The sequence below is a fragment of the Frieseomelitta varia genome, unplaced genomic scaffold (assembly GCF_011392965.1).
Source record: "Frieseomelitta varia isolate USP_RPSP 00005682 unplaced genomic scaffold, Fvar_1.2 scaffold_131, whole genome shotgun sequence".
Taxonomy (NCBI): domain Eukaryota; kingdom Metazoa; phylum Arthropoda; class Insecta; order Hymenoptera; family Apidae; genus Frieseomelitta; species Frieseomelitta varia.
Genome location: NW_025108984.1, coordinates 480,216 through 495,541, shown reverse-complemented (window position 1 = coordinate 495,541; position 15,326 = coordinate 480,216). Strand labels below are relative to the sequence as shown.

The 15,326-nt window shown below is 32.1% G+C and overlaps 1 protein-coding gene and 1 long non-coding RNA gene across 5 annotated transcripts; both read left to right on the top strand.

The window, feature by feature from the left end:
- Positions 1–7,056: 7,056 nt before the first annotated feature.
- LOC122529991 lies at positions 7,057–10,227 on the top strand. 4 transcript variants are annotated; one of them, XM_043656594.1, is made up of 4 exons: positions 7,057–7,391; positions 7,462–7,543; positions 7,701–8,038; positions 9,075–10,227. In XM_043656594.1, the coding sequence occupies exons 2-4, from the start codon at positions 7,519–7,521 to the stop codon at positions 9,120–9,122; spliced, it is 411 nt and encodes a 136-aa protein (XP_043512529.1). In that variant the 5' UTR covers positions 7,057–7,391; positions 7,462–7,518; the 3' UTR covers positions 9,123–10,227. The 4 variants fall into 4 exon arrangements, 3 of the variants coding, with proteins under 3 accessions (XP_043512529.1, XP_043512536.1, XP_043512520.1); XR_006306892.1 differs by having other exon boundaries at positions 7,057–7,543; positions 7,658–8,038; XM_043656601.1 differs by lacking the exon at positions 7,701–8,038.
- Positions 10,228–12,745: 2,518 nt separating this feature from the next.
- LOC122530014 lies at positions 12,746–13,304 on the top strand. Its single transcript, XR_006306897.1, has 2 exons — positions 12,746–13,059; positions 13,145–13,304. It is a non-coding gene; the product is annotated as an uncharacterized LOC122530014 (long non-coding RNA).
- The last annotated feature ends 2,022 nt before the right edge of the window (positions 13,305–15,326 follow it).

The following is a 15,326-nucleotide window of genomic DNA, read 5'->3' as shown; positions in this document are numbered from 1 at the left end:
ATATATACAATAATTCGTCGTTTTTTTCTTTTTGAACTGATCGGTATGGTATCACTGGATGGAAATGATTGAGAAGTAATAAATTTATTATTTGTTTTACTTAAATATACTTGAAACTGAGAAAATATTGCAATTTTGGGACAAAAAATTCTCGACGTGCGTGGCACGTCATTCCAGCGCAAGAGGACTAATCACTCGCGCTTGCAAATTGATTGCGGACCTTAACGAGTGACCGAACCGTATATATACAATAATTCGTCATTTTCTTTTTGAATTGGTCAGTATGTTATCACTGGATAGAAATGATTGAGAAGTAATAAATTTGTTATTTGTTTTACTTAAATATACTTGAAACTGAGAAGATATTGCAATTTTGGAACAAAAGAGTCTCGACGTGCGTTGCAAGAGATTAAAGCGTTGATTCTCTTCTGTCTTTCACTTTGAGCTGTTTTTTCTCTGTATTTATTATATCCCATAACTAGCGATGGGATGAAGTATGTACTACAATTGGTTCGAACCTCTTCTGAGCACCTGTTCAGGAAAATAAAATGTACCAAGATAATTGAATCGTCGTGGATTGTATCTGAACTTCAACAAATATCTGTAATTAAATCAAATCAAAATTATGTAAAGCATACGCGAATATAATTATAAGTATGACGCGTCGAAAACGAAAAAGCACCGACAAATATATTTTTCGAGAGATAAGAGATTATTGAGAACCATTATTGTATGATATTTTAATTCTTCTTTTTTGTCTGTAGAAAATTATTTATTCTGTTTGATTGTGTGATTTGTTTTCAATAAAAGATAAAAATTAATCCACGTGACGGTTTCATGGTTGTAACGATGCGCTCGAGCGGAACTTTCAGGATTCAGTTACTACTTTTAGAAAATTCAATTCACTGAAATATCGTCTTTGATGAATAGCATATAATTTATATCTATACTTGTTACAAGAATAATTCGTTGTGAAGAAATTGTTGATTTAAGAGAAATAAGAGAAAGAAGAAAAGAACACTTTCAAATCTCGTAAATTCTAAATTTCTTCTTATACTGTCAATAGCATTTAAAAGGAAATAATCCTATCAGTTTTATAATATATAATATTAGTCGTAGGAATTATTCGATTTCGATTTAAAAGCGAAAAGTAATTTATGTAATTTAAATTTGAGTTTTAAAGTTCAATTTTTTAAATTAAAAGATTAATAAATAGAAATCAGCGAAGAGCATAACTGAACCAATAACGATGAAAAATTGTCGATAATCTAAACTGTCATAACTTCGTAAAAACACATTATGTAGCGGGTGAGAAGGTAAAATGAAAAATACTTTTTCTTGGTAAATTATAAAATTATCCAAGTGTCTCTAAAAAAATTTTCTCATAACTAGAACTTCTATACTATGCCGAAAAATCAAATTTTTGTCGTTTAACTCTAATGAAAGAAGATCTTATTGTAAATTCTAAGAACTCGTTGTAAAGAGAAGGCTTCAGTCTTCCAAATAGTTGATCCAGTCATGAAAAAAATTTTTTAATATTTTTAGAGATGTTTGAATTTTTTACAGTTTTCACAAAAAGAAAAAAAAGTATCCACACTTTTCCACACTCGTTAGATGACGCAAAATCACTTTCGAAAGGAACGAACTATCAAAATGGAGATTCTATGCTCGTTGTACGTTTTCTTTTACAAAGTTATATAACAATTTAAATTATCGATAATTTTTCATCGGTCTTGAGCCAGTTATATTCTTCACTGTTGTGTGAATATAACTATATTCTTCACGTTTCAATGTCAAATATATCACAATAATTAATGCTTAGCTAACATTCAAAAATTCAAAAAGAAAATCGTGAGGCAAGGTGTTGAAAAGATCTGTGCGATTCTGTCGTCAACTGTGCCGATAGGAAAACGATGTTTCCTAGCGTTCAATCGTTTCGAGTTCATTTTGAAAAAATGGAAACACGCGGATGAGATCCGTTACGATCTTTACGTAACTGGCGATACGGATACGAACGGTGTACCGATCTCTAATGTCGGATATTACAAAGATCGTCGAAGGATGCGAAGAGAGCTAGAAAGATGAGAGAAAGCGAATCCGACTGTCTCTCGGTATTGCGTCAACATAATTGCAGGAGCGGTGAAGAGAGGCTCTTGTGAACTCGTCCGCGCGCGTTGCATCAGCATTGTAGATGCTACGAAAATTATACAACGGCCGTATCGTCAATCTTCGCGAACTAAACTTCTTTCTAGGATGTTTGTCAAAACGAGGAAAGAAGATAAATACAACGGCGAGATAGAAGAGCTAAAGAAGAGATGATTTACAATTAGCGTGGGGAAATGTAAATGCTAGTAGAGAAGGGTAGTCTCGTTTTTAAAAATCAGCATATAGGTGGCAGAGACAATTTATTAAGGGAGTGATCATGTTGTGCTGTTTGATACGATATATATTTTTACGATTGTAAACAGGTTTACAGGTTTCAAATCGTAGATGAATTTTAGTTTAATCAAATCAAACTTCATCCGCCTGTTGTACGAATAGAAATGAGAAAAGAATATTATATAAATGTAAGTCCGCGCTTTGTAAAAAGGTTGTGTAACAAAAATGTGAAACTTAAAGATAATAAAGGACTGACGATACATCACAATGTGATAATAGTTTGATAGTATCTAATCTTCTAATCGTGTCTAATTTGTATGTGGTTGTACAAAGTTTGATTGCATGAAATTCAAAGTGTGATAAACACGATATATTTCTACGATGCCAAACTTGCATTTTTTAAATTTAAATGGAAATGTAAATGAAATTCTTTTACATTTTTGTAAAAGAACGTAATAATGAAGCGTTCGTTCTCGGACCTGTATTTATATAGTATTTTCTTTTACTTCTTATACTTTATTTTACTTTTTTTATATTTGTTATTATATTTATTATAATATTTATTATTATATTTATTATATTATATTTATTATATCATAGTTATTATTGTATTTATTATTATATTTATTGTATGCTATTATATTTTATTTATTGTATATTATATTATATAATATACAATTATTATATATTATATTGTATAATATACATTATTATATATTATATACAATTACTATATATTATATATTATATACAATTACTATATATTATATTGTATAGTATACATATGCTATTATATTATATTTATTGTATGTTATTATATTTTATTTATTGTATATTATATTGTATAATATTTATTATTACATTTATTATATTATATTTATTGTATATTATATTGTATAATATTTACTATTATATTTTATTTATTGTATATTATATTGTATAATGTTCATTATTATATTACATTTATTGTATTATACTTATTATTATATTTATTATATTATTATATTTTATGCTTAGTGTCTTAGTGTCTTTATACAAATAAAAAATAAATGTAACATCAACGTTACAAATTACATTGTACTCAGTGTTACACCAGTGTTACATAAATCATTATATCTACACACGTATAAATTATTATACGCGCAATGCAACAAAGTGCGTGGAGAGAGGAAAAATCAATTGCTGTTGAAATAGAAGTTTCTTTTACTAGAAAAATTAATTTACAGAAAATCTGAATCGAAATAGAGTGAAAAATTTTCTGCGAATTTTGCTCGTTGAAATTTAAAAAGAAAAATGTATCAATTACTGTTTTGTAAAAAAAGAGTGCACGATGACTTCAACTCGTGCAACACTTAACAATTATTTAATATCTCAGATTTAATTTATACATCGATTCAATTTACTACCGTTGTTGTTTTTTTTTTTTTTTTTTCGTTTTATTTCACGATGCAACGATCCAACGCGATAAATATTCCAGTAACACGCGTTGAATCACCGCGTTCCTCGATAAAATTCCACGCGCGACGCTCTAAAAAATAACCGATGTAGAATAATTCTCTGCATACGAAGGTGGAGGATGAGGCGGATAAAATAGGAACGGTGTTACATAAGCGAGCGTATCTCGCGTTTCACGCCGACCTTTAGGGCCGAATCGCTGATCGCTGATCACGAGTGGCGAGTGGGATTCACGAAGGAAGAAATCACGAGCAAGGAGAGCCGGGCGCGTTAGCGATGCAACGACACGACGACGTTCCCCAACTTTCCTCGTTGCCTCCTCGACAACAGGGACACGAGCGCCTTTCTGGAATACCAATGTTACTACATAGAAGACGTCCCGCATGGTATTCTGCATAGCGTCGTCTCGTCTTCTCCGACGAGTTCTTTGATCGCGCAACAGCGCTCGATTCGGCGGAAGCCGTTCGAAAACTTCGCCACGGTTCCACGAAGGAAACTTTCTGTCCTGGAGGCGGCTGCCGCGACCGCCGACGGTGGCAGCCGACAGAGTCTCTCCGGTTTATATAATAAAAAGAACCAGCCTCGCGTTCGCAGCCGTGTCGCGAATTACCGACACGCGAATTCTATCGTTACGCAACCGTCGTGCACGGCATTATTCTAGGTTAAATAATATTATGTCACGAGGAAAGCCTGTCTACCGTAATCGAACACGCGTAACACGCTATCTTTCATCAGATTAGAACACAAATCTCTCTCTCTTTTTCTCTTTCTTTGACTGTTTGCAGTTCGTGGAGAACTGAACTGATTCAAGTCTTTTCTTTTTTTCTTTTTAGTTTTAAGTATTGTATTTAATTAAATGTAACCCAGGCGAAACAAACGATAAGTTTGTTTACTTCTTGTAATCTAACGTATCTTCTTGCGATGATAATCTCTATCCAGTCATATCCGTACCGACGATTGGAAAAGAATAAGAAAGCGACGAATTTATTCGGTCCCTCGTTATGGTCCGCGAACCAGTTGTCGGCGCCAAGTGGCTTTAAGCCGCGACCGATCTGTAGACTGATTTTTTTAAGCTACGACGCCGCAAACGAATCGACTTTCTGCCCGATACGCCGGAGAAGTGAAAGAAAGGAAGAGATAAGCGAGGATGGCACAACTCCCTCGCTTCTGCAGCTGGTGCAATCGAGTTCTTTCATGCATTGAGCAACGTCTGACGTAACCGCAGAACCGGAGAGCCGTGGCGACCGGTTCTTCCGAATTTTGCTAAAGCCGCGATAATAATATTGAAAAGTGTCGTGAGAATAGAAACGATCCGCTTTGTCTTTCGATTTCCGTGGACCGGACGGTAAGAAGGAATGCTAACGGCCTTTGCTGTGCGCGCACCTTTTCCGGGGACAAGGCGACGCGGTGAGGCCCTTTGGGAATAATTCTTCCGCGTACACGAGGCCGCGGAAAACAGAAAACCCGATCACGTAGGTGCCGCGCATGGGCGTGAGTATGCTCGCGACAACGTGTCCCGTTTTTGAAATCGCCCCTACGTGATCGAGGTAGGATCCGCTTGAATTTCTCAGGAGGCGCGCGCGATTAGCAATCGGCCGTACTGGCGACTCTGCCAAAGATTACCAACGAGTTACGACCCGATATCCACCGTCGGTTTTTTAAATTTTACGCTGGATTCGGTCACCAACCGAATGCTAATTCGCTTCGACTTACATAACGAACACACGCAGCGCACGAAAGCCATTCCATGGTTTCACGCTTCTCTCTCCTTCTCTTTTTTTTCTTTTCTTCTTTTTTTTTTTTTTTCAATTCCTTGCTGGAAGAGAGCATGGAATAAGCTGAAATTGCTTAATTTCAGCTCACACGCACTTGATACGTACTTTCGTGTCTATTTAAAAAGGGACTACTGAAAGATGAGGTACCAACTACAAGATAGTATAAGAATTCATGTGTGTTCTGACAGCACTTTATTGATTAATATATTATTATAGATTATTGTTATATATTATTACAGTTTATAGATCTTAAATTATTATTATGTTATTATATTATAGATTATAGATTGTTGTAAAAATATTTGTGTCTAATATTTTAATCGAGTTATACTTTACTCTATTCTCTAACCAGATGAGAAATACTGTTATTATATTGTCAGTTATCGTAAGATAATAATTCACAATTATTTCATAATCATAAATAATCACAATGTATCGCTTAATATTTTGTATAATATTACTATTTTGTATAATATAAAATATAATAGAAATTATAATTTTATAATATTGTAAATATTATGAAATATCATAGAACACTTTGAATTTGTTATTTATTTTAATTTATTACAAAACTCAGCAGACAAATGGTATCTGTAGTGATAATATTAATAAGACAATCTCTTGAATTTCATTTAAATAAATATATAAAAAGTATTAATTTTTATAGATCTAGGATAATAATAGTAATAATCTATCCTAGATCTATAAAGACTAGTACTTTTATATATGTATTTAAATGAAATTCCATGCTGTTTTATAATAAATAAAAATAAATAACAAATTCAAAGTGTTCTATGATATTTCATAATATTTATAATATTATTATATAAAATATAAATAGAAATTATAATTTTATAATATTGTAAGTATTATGGAATATCATAGAACACTTTGAATTTGTTATTTATTTTAATTTATTATAAAACTCAGCAGACAAATGGTATCTGCAATGATAATATTAATAAGACAATCTCTTGAATTTCATTTAAATAAATATGTAAAAAGTACTAATTTTAATAAATCTAGGATAATAATAGTAATAATCTATCCTAGATCTATAAAGACTAGTACTTTTATATATGTATTTAAATGAAATTCCATGCTGAGTTTTGTAATAAATAAAAATAAATAACAAATTCATTCTATAATATTTCATAATATTTATAATATTACTATATAAAATATAAATAGAAATTATAATTTTGTAATATTTTATAATATTGTAATTATTATGAAATATCATAGAACACTTTGAATTTGTTATTTATTTTTATCTATTACAAAACTCAGCAGATAAATGGTATTTGTAATGATAATATTAATAAGACAATTTCTTGAATTTCATTTAAATAAATATATAAAAAGTACTAATTTTTATAGATCTAGGAAAAATTATTGTTATTATACTACAATTATTATTATTAAACATTTACACTGAATTGTGCGTTAACATATTAAAACATTTGCTAATTACTGGACGTATGTGCTTGGAATAAACGCACTTTTTAGTACTAAATGAGCGAAAAGACGAGAGAGGGCAGCACGTGTCTAGTAGTTACGATGTCTTCAGTCGATCCCCAATGTTCAAATATGTATTTTTAAAGAGCTGAGCCTTGTGGAGCTTTACTTTCAAAGGTATGCATACGTATATATTTATACATGCATTTATGCCAGAGAATCTGAACACGGATGCGTGCGAGTAAGCAAAGAAGCAAGGGAGTGCACGAATGAGCAATCCACCGCTTCGAATCACTTGCGCAACAGCTTGTGCTCATGTAGACGGTAAGAGCGGATGAACTTTTCCGTATTGGGAATGCTTATGAAATAATCTACGAGGATCGGCCGCTTAAAGGTTCGCTCTGGCGTCTTTCACCAGCTTGTAGGACTCGGGGGAAGAAAAAGAGAAAGGATGAAAGGATTTTCATTTCGAGAGGGTATGCCGGTTTTTTTTTTTTTTTTTAATCATTATTATTATCACAAACAATTACGACACGCTCGAATTCGAGTTGTAACACGAAACTCCTGAGATCCGTGCCGCGGGATTTTAGACGAACAACTCAGTCAGTCGGAATCGGGATGGTTGCGGAATAGGTTATGTGCGTCGTGCCAAGCTAAGCCAATCAAGTTGCGCAAAAGATATCGTACAAGTGGATAAGAGGAAGAAGACGGTACCGACAGCTATCGGGGACGAAGAGGATCGCCAGAAGAAATTCTCTGGCGTAACGTCGACCTCCCGTTCTCTACTCCCTCCCGTTCCAGACCATTTTCCTCATACTCTGGATATACTGTGTATATGTCCACCGATCCACGGCTCCATCGCGATGCGCTCATGTGGCTGTCGCCTTCGCTGTTGCGACGGCCATGCCGCCACGAGGGAACGAGACGAGGCCGCTAGAAAAGAAAGGAGAGACCGGGATAGGATGAGAAAGGTAAAGAGACGAGCTCCCCGAGAGTTCATCGTTTATTATGTAAGCAACGTAAGTAACGTAAGAGGGAGTCGAAGGCGCGGTAGAAACTAGAAACTGCGGAGCCCGCGAATCGCTTATCGGCTTGACATTTTCCTCGTAAATACTAATAGGACGACACTGGCTTTTGCAGCTTTGGTAATTTCATTTTCTTACCTGCTCCTTCTCTCTTCCTCCAACGAGTGTGTATGTATTTGTACATTACATAAATTATTATATTATTATATTATGTAATATAATATATTAATGATATAATAATAATAATAATATATATATATATATTGTATAATATAATATATATTATATTATTAAGATTATTATGTTATTTATATATTATGTATGTTAATTACATTGTTTATATTATATTATAAATATATATATCATATATTATTATAGTATATATTAATTATATTATTTATTTATTACATATTCTTTTTAAGGCAATATTATATTATGTAATATAATATAATAATAATAATATACTATATATTATATTATGTAATATAATGTATTAATAATATATATTATATTATTATTATTATGTTATTTATATATTATGTATGTTAATTAATTATTTATATTATATTATAAATATATNATATATATTATGTAATATAATATATTAATAATATAATAATAATATAATATATATTATATTACTAATATTATTATGTTATTTATGTATTATGTATGTTAATTACATTATTTATATTATATTATAAATGTATATATATCATATATTATTATAGTATATATATATGTTATATTATTTATTTATTACATATTGTTTTTCAGGCAATATTATATTATGTAATATAATATATTAATAATATAATAATAATATAATATATATTATATTATTAGTATTATGTTATTTATATATTATGTATGTTAATTGCATTATATTTTATATTTTATTATAAATATATATATATCATATATTATTATAGTATATATATATTTTTTTTATATTATTTATTTATTACATATTCTTTTTCAGGCAAGCGGAGCGCTGCGGTCTGCATCCGTGTTACGTTCCCTTCTATAGTAGCGCATCTTCTGCCCTGACTCCACGAAGAAATAGGAGAAGAGGAAAAAAGGAGAGCGTGGCTTGGGAAGGATCGTTTTTCGTTTCTCTTCGACAAAGTCGACCACCGTGTACAATCCTCCTTTTTTCGTGAGAAACTTTTCGTCCGCGGGCAAGCCGAGTGACGACGGTCGCGCGCGCGTAACCGGTATATTGACGTAGGTGCTCAATCTCGACACGTTTCGTTCTCGTGCCTCTTTTTTTTTTTTTTTTTTATTTATTTCCAGTCGTTCCCTCTTCTTCGTTCTCCGCCTGTTCGTTCACGACTTCTTTTCCTGGTTCGTTTTTTTTCTTTTTCCTCTACGTCCTCCTTTCTTCTTCGTCGTCTCACCATCTCTGGCTAGCAGGACGAGCAGGTAGCCCGTCTTTTGCGGTCCTGATTTCCTCAACTTCTCTCCGACCCGGGGCGAATACCTTCGAAGAAGCACGTATCTTACCCTCGCATGGTCATTGTTCGGACGGAAAGCCGTCATTGTGCGACCAAATCAAAGGGAATTCGAGTGCGTTTTCCTTGCATCCCGTTACATGACCGAGTGAGCTCCTCGAGACGAAGACTCGGTCAATACGACTCGTATACGCAAGGAGGAGAGCCGGCGAGAACAAGGCGAGGGGCGAAAAGGCAAAGAGGAACCTCGAAAAGAATCTGTGCAGGTCGTGGGAGGAGTCGTGGGAAAATCGTTGCCAGTAAGACGTTTTCGAAGCTGCTTAGCTTGGCTTACCGTTTGACACGTAACGATATTTTCCTCGAAAGTTCCTCATTTCCATTTTTCTATGTTCTTTGTCATTACCGTTATGCGGCGAGGAACGTTGGTTTTTTGCTAGCCCGTTAGAAGGAAAGCTGTTGAAATTGATCGAAAAGGGAGGAAATTACATTAGCGATTAGTGTGAACGATTGGCTGGGAGAGGATTCTGTAATACAAAAATAAATCGAGGGGGAATGAATAATCTTCGTTTTCGAGAAAATCGAGTTGTAAATTTTTGTCAAGCATACTTGAATTTGATTAATTTCGTTACTTTCGTACTTCTGTATTCCACGAACAAAAATGAATAAAATTTGTTTGTTTAAGGCTTTATTTTTGAGAAAGATACACTTTGAATATGTTTTGAAAATTGAGAAAATTTTCTTGGATGAAACAATTGTATTCTACGTTTTTTTTTTTTTTTTATTTTTCTACATAGACTAATCTTCTATCAATTTTGTTCTTCTATTTAGTACAGATATTATTTCAAATATCAATTAAGAAATATTTAAACTCAATTTTCTCAAAAAATAAGATCTTAACTCTCCGAGTGTTTAATCCATGCTGAAATATTACACAAATAATCTTGCAATCAATAATAAAATCATTAGTTAATTATTAGAGGTTCAAAGATGGTAATATATTACAAAGCATGGGATAATAAATACAATAAATACTTTCATCAAGAGGTACATGTGCAACTCCACATACATAAGTAAACGAAAGTTTTTAATTATGTATTATATACAAATTCTTTAATTTGTTTAATGTTTAAAGTTTTATTTGTTATATACCTAAAAGATTAATGAAAAAAATTTTATTCTTCTCATGCCCATTTTTGCATGTAGAATTATTTCTCAATTGTCCAATTCATATACATAATAGTATATTATAGTTATGTAACAGAAAAGTTACGTTCCAATAAAGATTCATTTAATTGAGTATTGACTAAAATTTGAATTAAATAAATGGAACCCATATATATATATGACATATATATATATATGTGTGTGTGCATGGATTTTATTGTAATATTTTAAATACTTTAATACATTCTATAATTTATTTTATATTTAATATTTCATATTTTTACAGATTCTTTTTTGTGCAAAGTATCATTTAATTTTCTTAATTTTGTAACAAATAAGATTTAAAAGTCAGTTAAGAATTTTAAATAGTGATGTTTGCAGCAAACATTTGAGTCCTTATTGTTAGTTGAAGATGTTATTACCATCAGTTTAATAATCATTATTACTTTTGTTTTTTAAACTTTTGGCTTATTTTTGATAAATTTTGTTCGTTTGATAAATATAATTTTAATTCATATGCAGTTCATAATTTAGTGGTTGTACAGATGCTGCTTCATGGAATTAGTTTTAATTCACAATTTCGCGAGAGAAGTAAAGTTAACATAAATACAGATCGGTTTGAGGTTGAAGATCGGTTTTAGCAAAGCATTTGAAACAGGTTTTTGCATATCTTACAACCTAATTTCCATACGAAACCGTATGTAAATGGATCTTCATTCATAGACGCGTGAAACATACCTCGGCTCCTTTGCAAAAAGACGGATTTCCTGATTTTGTAAAGAACAGAAGCGTCAGAAAACTTCTGGCTTACCCCTTGATTGAAAGAAACCTAGTAAATCGTGTCTCTATGCTGCAATCACGAATGAAAGGAACTCGGATTTCGCGATCCCCTTTTCTTCTAACGACGCTGTTGGAACCGTTACCAGAATTAACACTCGCTTTAAAGCGTAATTTTCCCGACCATTGAATTTTCCCCAATTATCGATGTAATCTAAAGCAACGACGATTGCTTTCTTAATATCAAAAACATTAACAAACCTTGTGAAAACCAAACATAAATTTATAAAAAAACGATGACGATGATAAGATTGTCCAATGAAAATTCTCTTTTTCAGGTTTCAAATGTTTGAATAATAATTATAGCTGATTCAAGTAAAGAAATTATGTTAAGATTGTTTTTAAAAGGAATAAAGAAATTCAAGTAAAGAAATTATGTTAAGATTGTTTTTAAAAGGAATAACTTGTTTATGATTATAGTTATACATATATAATTATATTATATATGTATAATTATAATTTCTATAATTATAATAACTATAACTATAATTTCTATAATTATAATAACTATAATTATAATTTCTATAATTATAATAACTATAACTATAATTTCTATAATTATAATAACTATAACTATAATTTCTATAATTATAATAACTATAACTATAATTTCTATAATTATAATAACTATAATTTCTATAATTATAATAACTATAACTATAATTTCTATAATTATAATAACTATAAATTCTATAATTATAATAACTATAACTATAATTTCTATAATTATAATAACTATAATTATAATTTCTATAATTATAATAACTATAATTTCTATAATTATAATAACTATAATTATAATTTCTATTATACAGAAATATTTTACTAATATTTTATTTAAACAAAAATTTATTTATTTATTATAATATTATTCATTAAATAATAATATTTATTTATTTTTATAATATTTATTTCATTTAAGCATAATTCATAAATTTTCTCTGAGAAGCTTTAAATGAAAAAAAAAAAATGCTGTTCTCTCTTTACGACTTATTTTTTTTTCTCAATTACTTTCTACTCGATTGTATCTCCAATGTACTATTTTTCTCATCAAAATCTTCAGTCCATGAAATAATTTAGTTGCAACACTGTAATTATATTATGACCAAAGCGTTTCGAATTATAACTGATAATTTTAAGGATGTTTGCACGGTGAAAATTATTTCCGATTTAAAAGTGACTCGCAGTGATTGACTTCTGTACGATCATGCAATACATAGTTGTAGCTCGCTTGCACTCTCCGTATCTCCCCGTACGAACAAACGAAATGAAACTGAAACATTTCATCTCTCGTCTAGCTGAAACTTCGCCCGGCCTGTTTCGTACCGAGTAATATCGACGAGATACGAAAAATTTCCAGAATTTCGCGAAAACGCAGAAATTGGTAATCGCGTGGCCGACCGGTAACTGTACACTCGTACTTGAACGCGCCTTGACCGTTTATTTTGAATTTGTCGCGAGTTCGATGACCGATGACGACGAACGACGGCCGTGAAGAAAGGCTGTGCCCGCGTAAGCATTCCTACGTTACGTACACGTGCACACACGTATCGCGACGCATAAACGCACGACTTGCATTCGTAATTTTTTTTTCTAGTCGATCCCTTGTATTTAAGGGATCTCTCTGCTTGGACGTCCCCTCTAACGTCTCGTTTTGTTTCGCAGCTCGAATGTCGATAAAATCTCGCAGCCGTGAACGAGAAAACCGGCCCGGCGACGATTCATCGGGGAGGAGAGACAGCCGAGCGTGGTTCGACGAAGAAAAATTGGAGGAAACGCAGGAGAAGGGAGGGACACATATGCTTTTGTTATTACAGGTTGTCGAAATCCTACACCTCTTCGCAATGCTTTCTTCTTTCTCCAGAAAATCTGTCTTCTCTCAATTAAGGAATCTCATTTTTTCGCTTTTGTTTCAGTTCATTCCACTGTTAATTTACTGTTGGATTCCGTGTAATGGAGTCAACACGTTTACAATTTAGAAGAGTTTATTCCTTTTCAGTCGTGGTCATGTATGAAATAGAATGATTTACAATGATTTAGAATGCCTTGGAATATGATGAATGTCTGATGCTCTTGAATATGATGTAGGATGATTTACAATGTTTAATGCTATTGAATATGATGTAGAATGATTTATAATGTTTAATGCTATTGAATATGTTGTAGAATGATTTTAGAATGTTTAATGCTTTTAACGATATAGAATGTCTCTATAATGATTTAGAATGTTTTATGCCCTTAATGATATAGAATGTCTTTACAATGATTTAAAATGTTTTACGCCCTTAATGATATAGAATGTCATTACAATGATTTAGAATGTTTTGTGCCCTTAATGATATAGAATGTTTTTACAATGATTTAGAATGTTTTACGCCCTTAATGATATAGAATGTCTTTACAATGATTTAGAATGTTTTACGCCCTTAATGATATAGAATGTCTTTACAATGATTTAGAATGTGTTATGCCCTTAATGATATAGAATGTTATAATGATTTAGAATGTTTTATGCCATCGAATGTCTCTGAAGCATGTCCTTATATATATTTGGTTATCATCGTCAAGTGGAAAGGGAAAAAGCATAGATGACAAACTATTGGATCTTGCCTTTATGACTAGCTATTCACAGTCCATTTATGTGGACTGTTGCTAGCTCATTGTCAGTATTTGCATAGATTCAATATTGTCCGGGTTGGTCATCCAACATTACAACTTACTATATAATTTGAGGGATGAAGTTAGTAAATATGAAGAAACAGCTATTAGATGTAGAAATCGTGGTTTGCTGAAATAATACACGTCTACACGTAGCACGTGAAACGTGTATCAAGTACAAGGAACCGTGTTCCTAATACACGTGTTAACGTCGCGCGTGAACCGTGTATTAAAATGTTAAAAATCTTGTTCACTTTATACAGGGTGGTCTCCATTGTTTTTGGAGATACGAAAGAACTTTGTTAATGAAAATTGCCCACTATGCAGGGATGTTTTCATTTAACAACTGAAACTTTTTAAATTTTCATATCAATTAAATATAAGTCGTTATTGTACAGTAAGTCACTGTCACATCCAAATTATTATTATTACACTGTTCCTTTTGGAATCTTCTTGTACTTACAACTTCATGTCGAAATGCTCTTGGTCAAAATGCATTGTTGAAAATACAAAGATAAACACGTTGTTTGCATCTCTGCTTAACAAAATTTTTATATTGTTCCTTTCAATAACAATTGACAAACGTCGTGGGTTATCAAGGCGAATTAATTTCTAGATCTAAATGCGTAGTTTTCACCAAAGACGAGAAGAACCGAATAAATAAGAGAACCTGGGTGGATAAGATTCAAAGCTAAAGGTGCCGCAGCAAGTTCAGCGGGGACACCTGCGTTAGAGGCGAAGCAGTGTTGATAATCCGCCTTATCCTAAAACAGGATCGACCGTGAGATTCCGTAGGCGTGTCAGGACATCTTAGACCCGGACCATAGCCGTGTCGTCCTTATATTTAACCACGCTGCTCACTTTTCCTACCTACCACTCTTCTTCTTTATTCTTGGAATTTTTATGTTCCTTCTCCCCGTCTCCAAGAAAGGAAAGCAAGGATTCAACGATTCGCCATCTACTCTTCTTTCGAGTGCTGTCTCGTTACTGTCTAAATTGTCTGTCTCAGGTTAGATACAGATACAAAGACAGTTATCCGTTTTGGTTTCTCTTCTTTTCAGTTAATTCCTCCAATTGTGCCTCGCTTCTTTCTCCTCTTTCTTTTTCCACTCCTTTTTTTT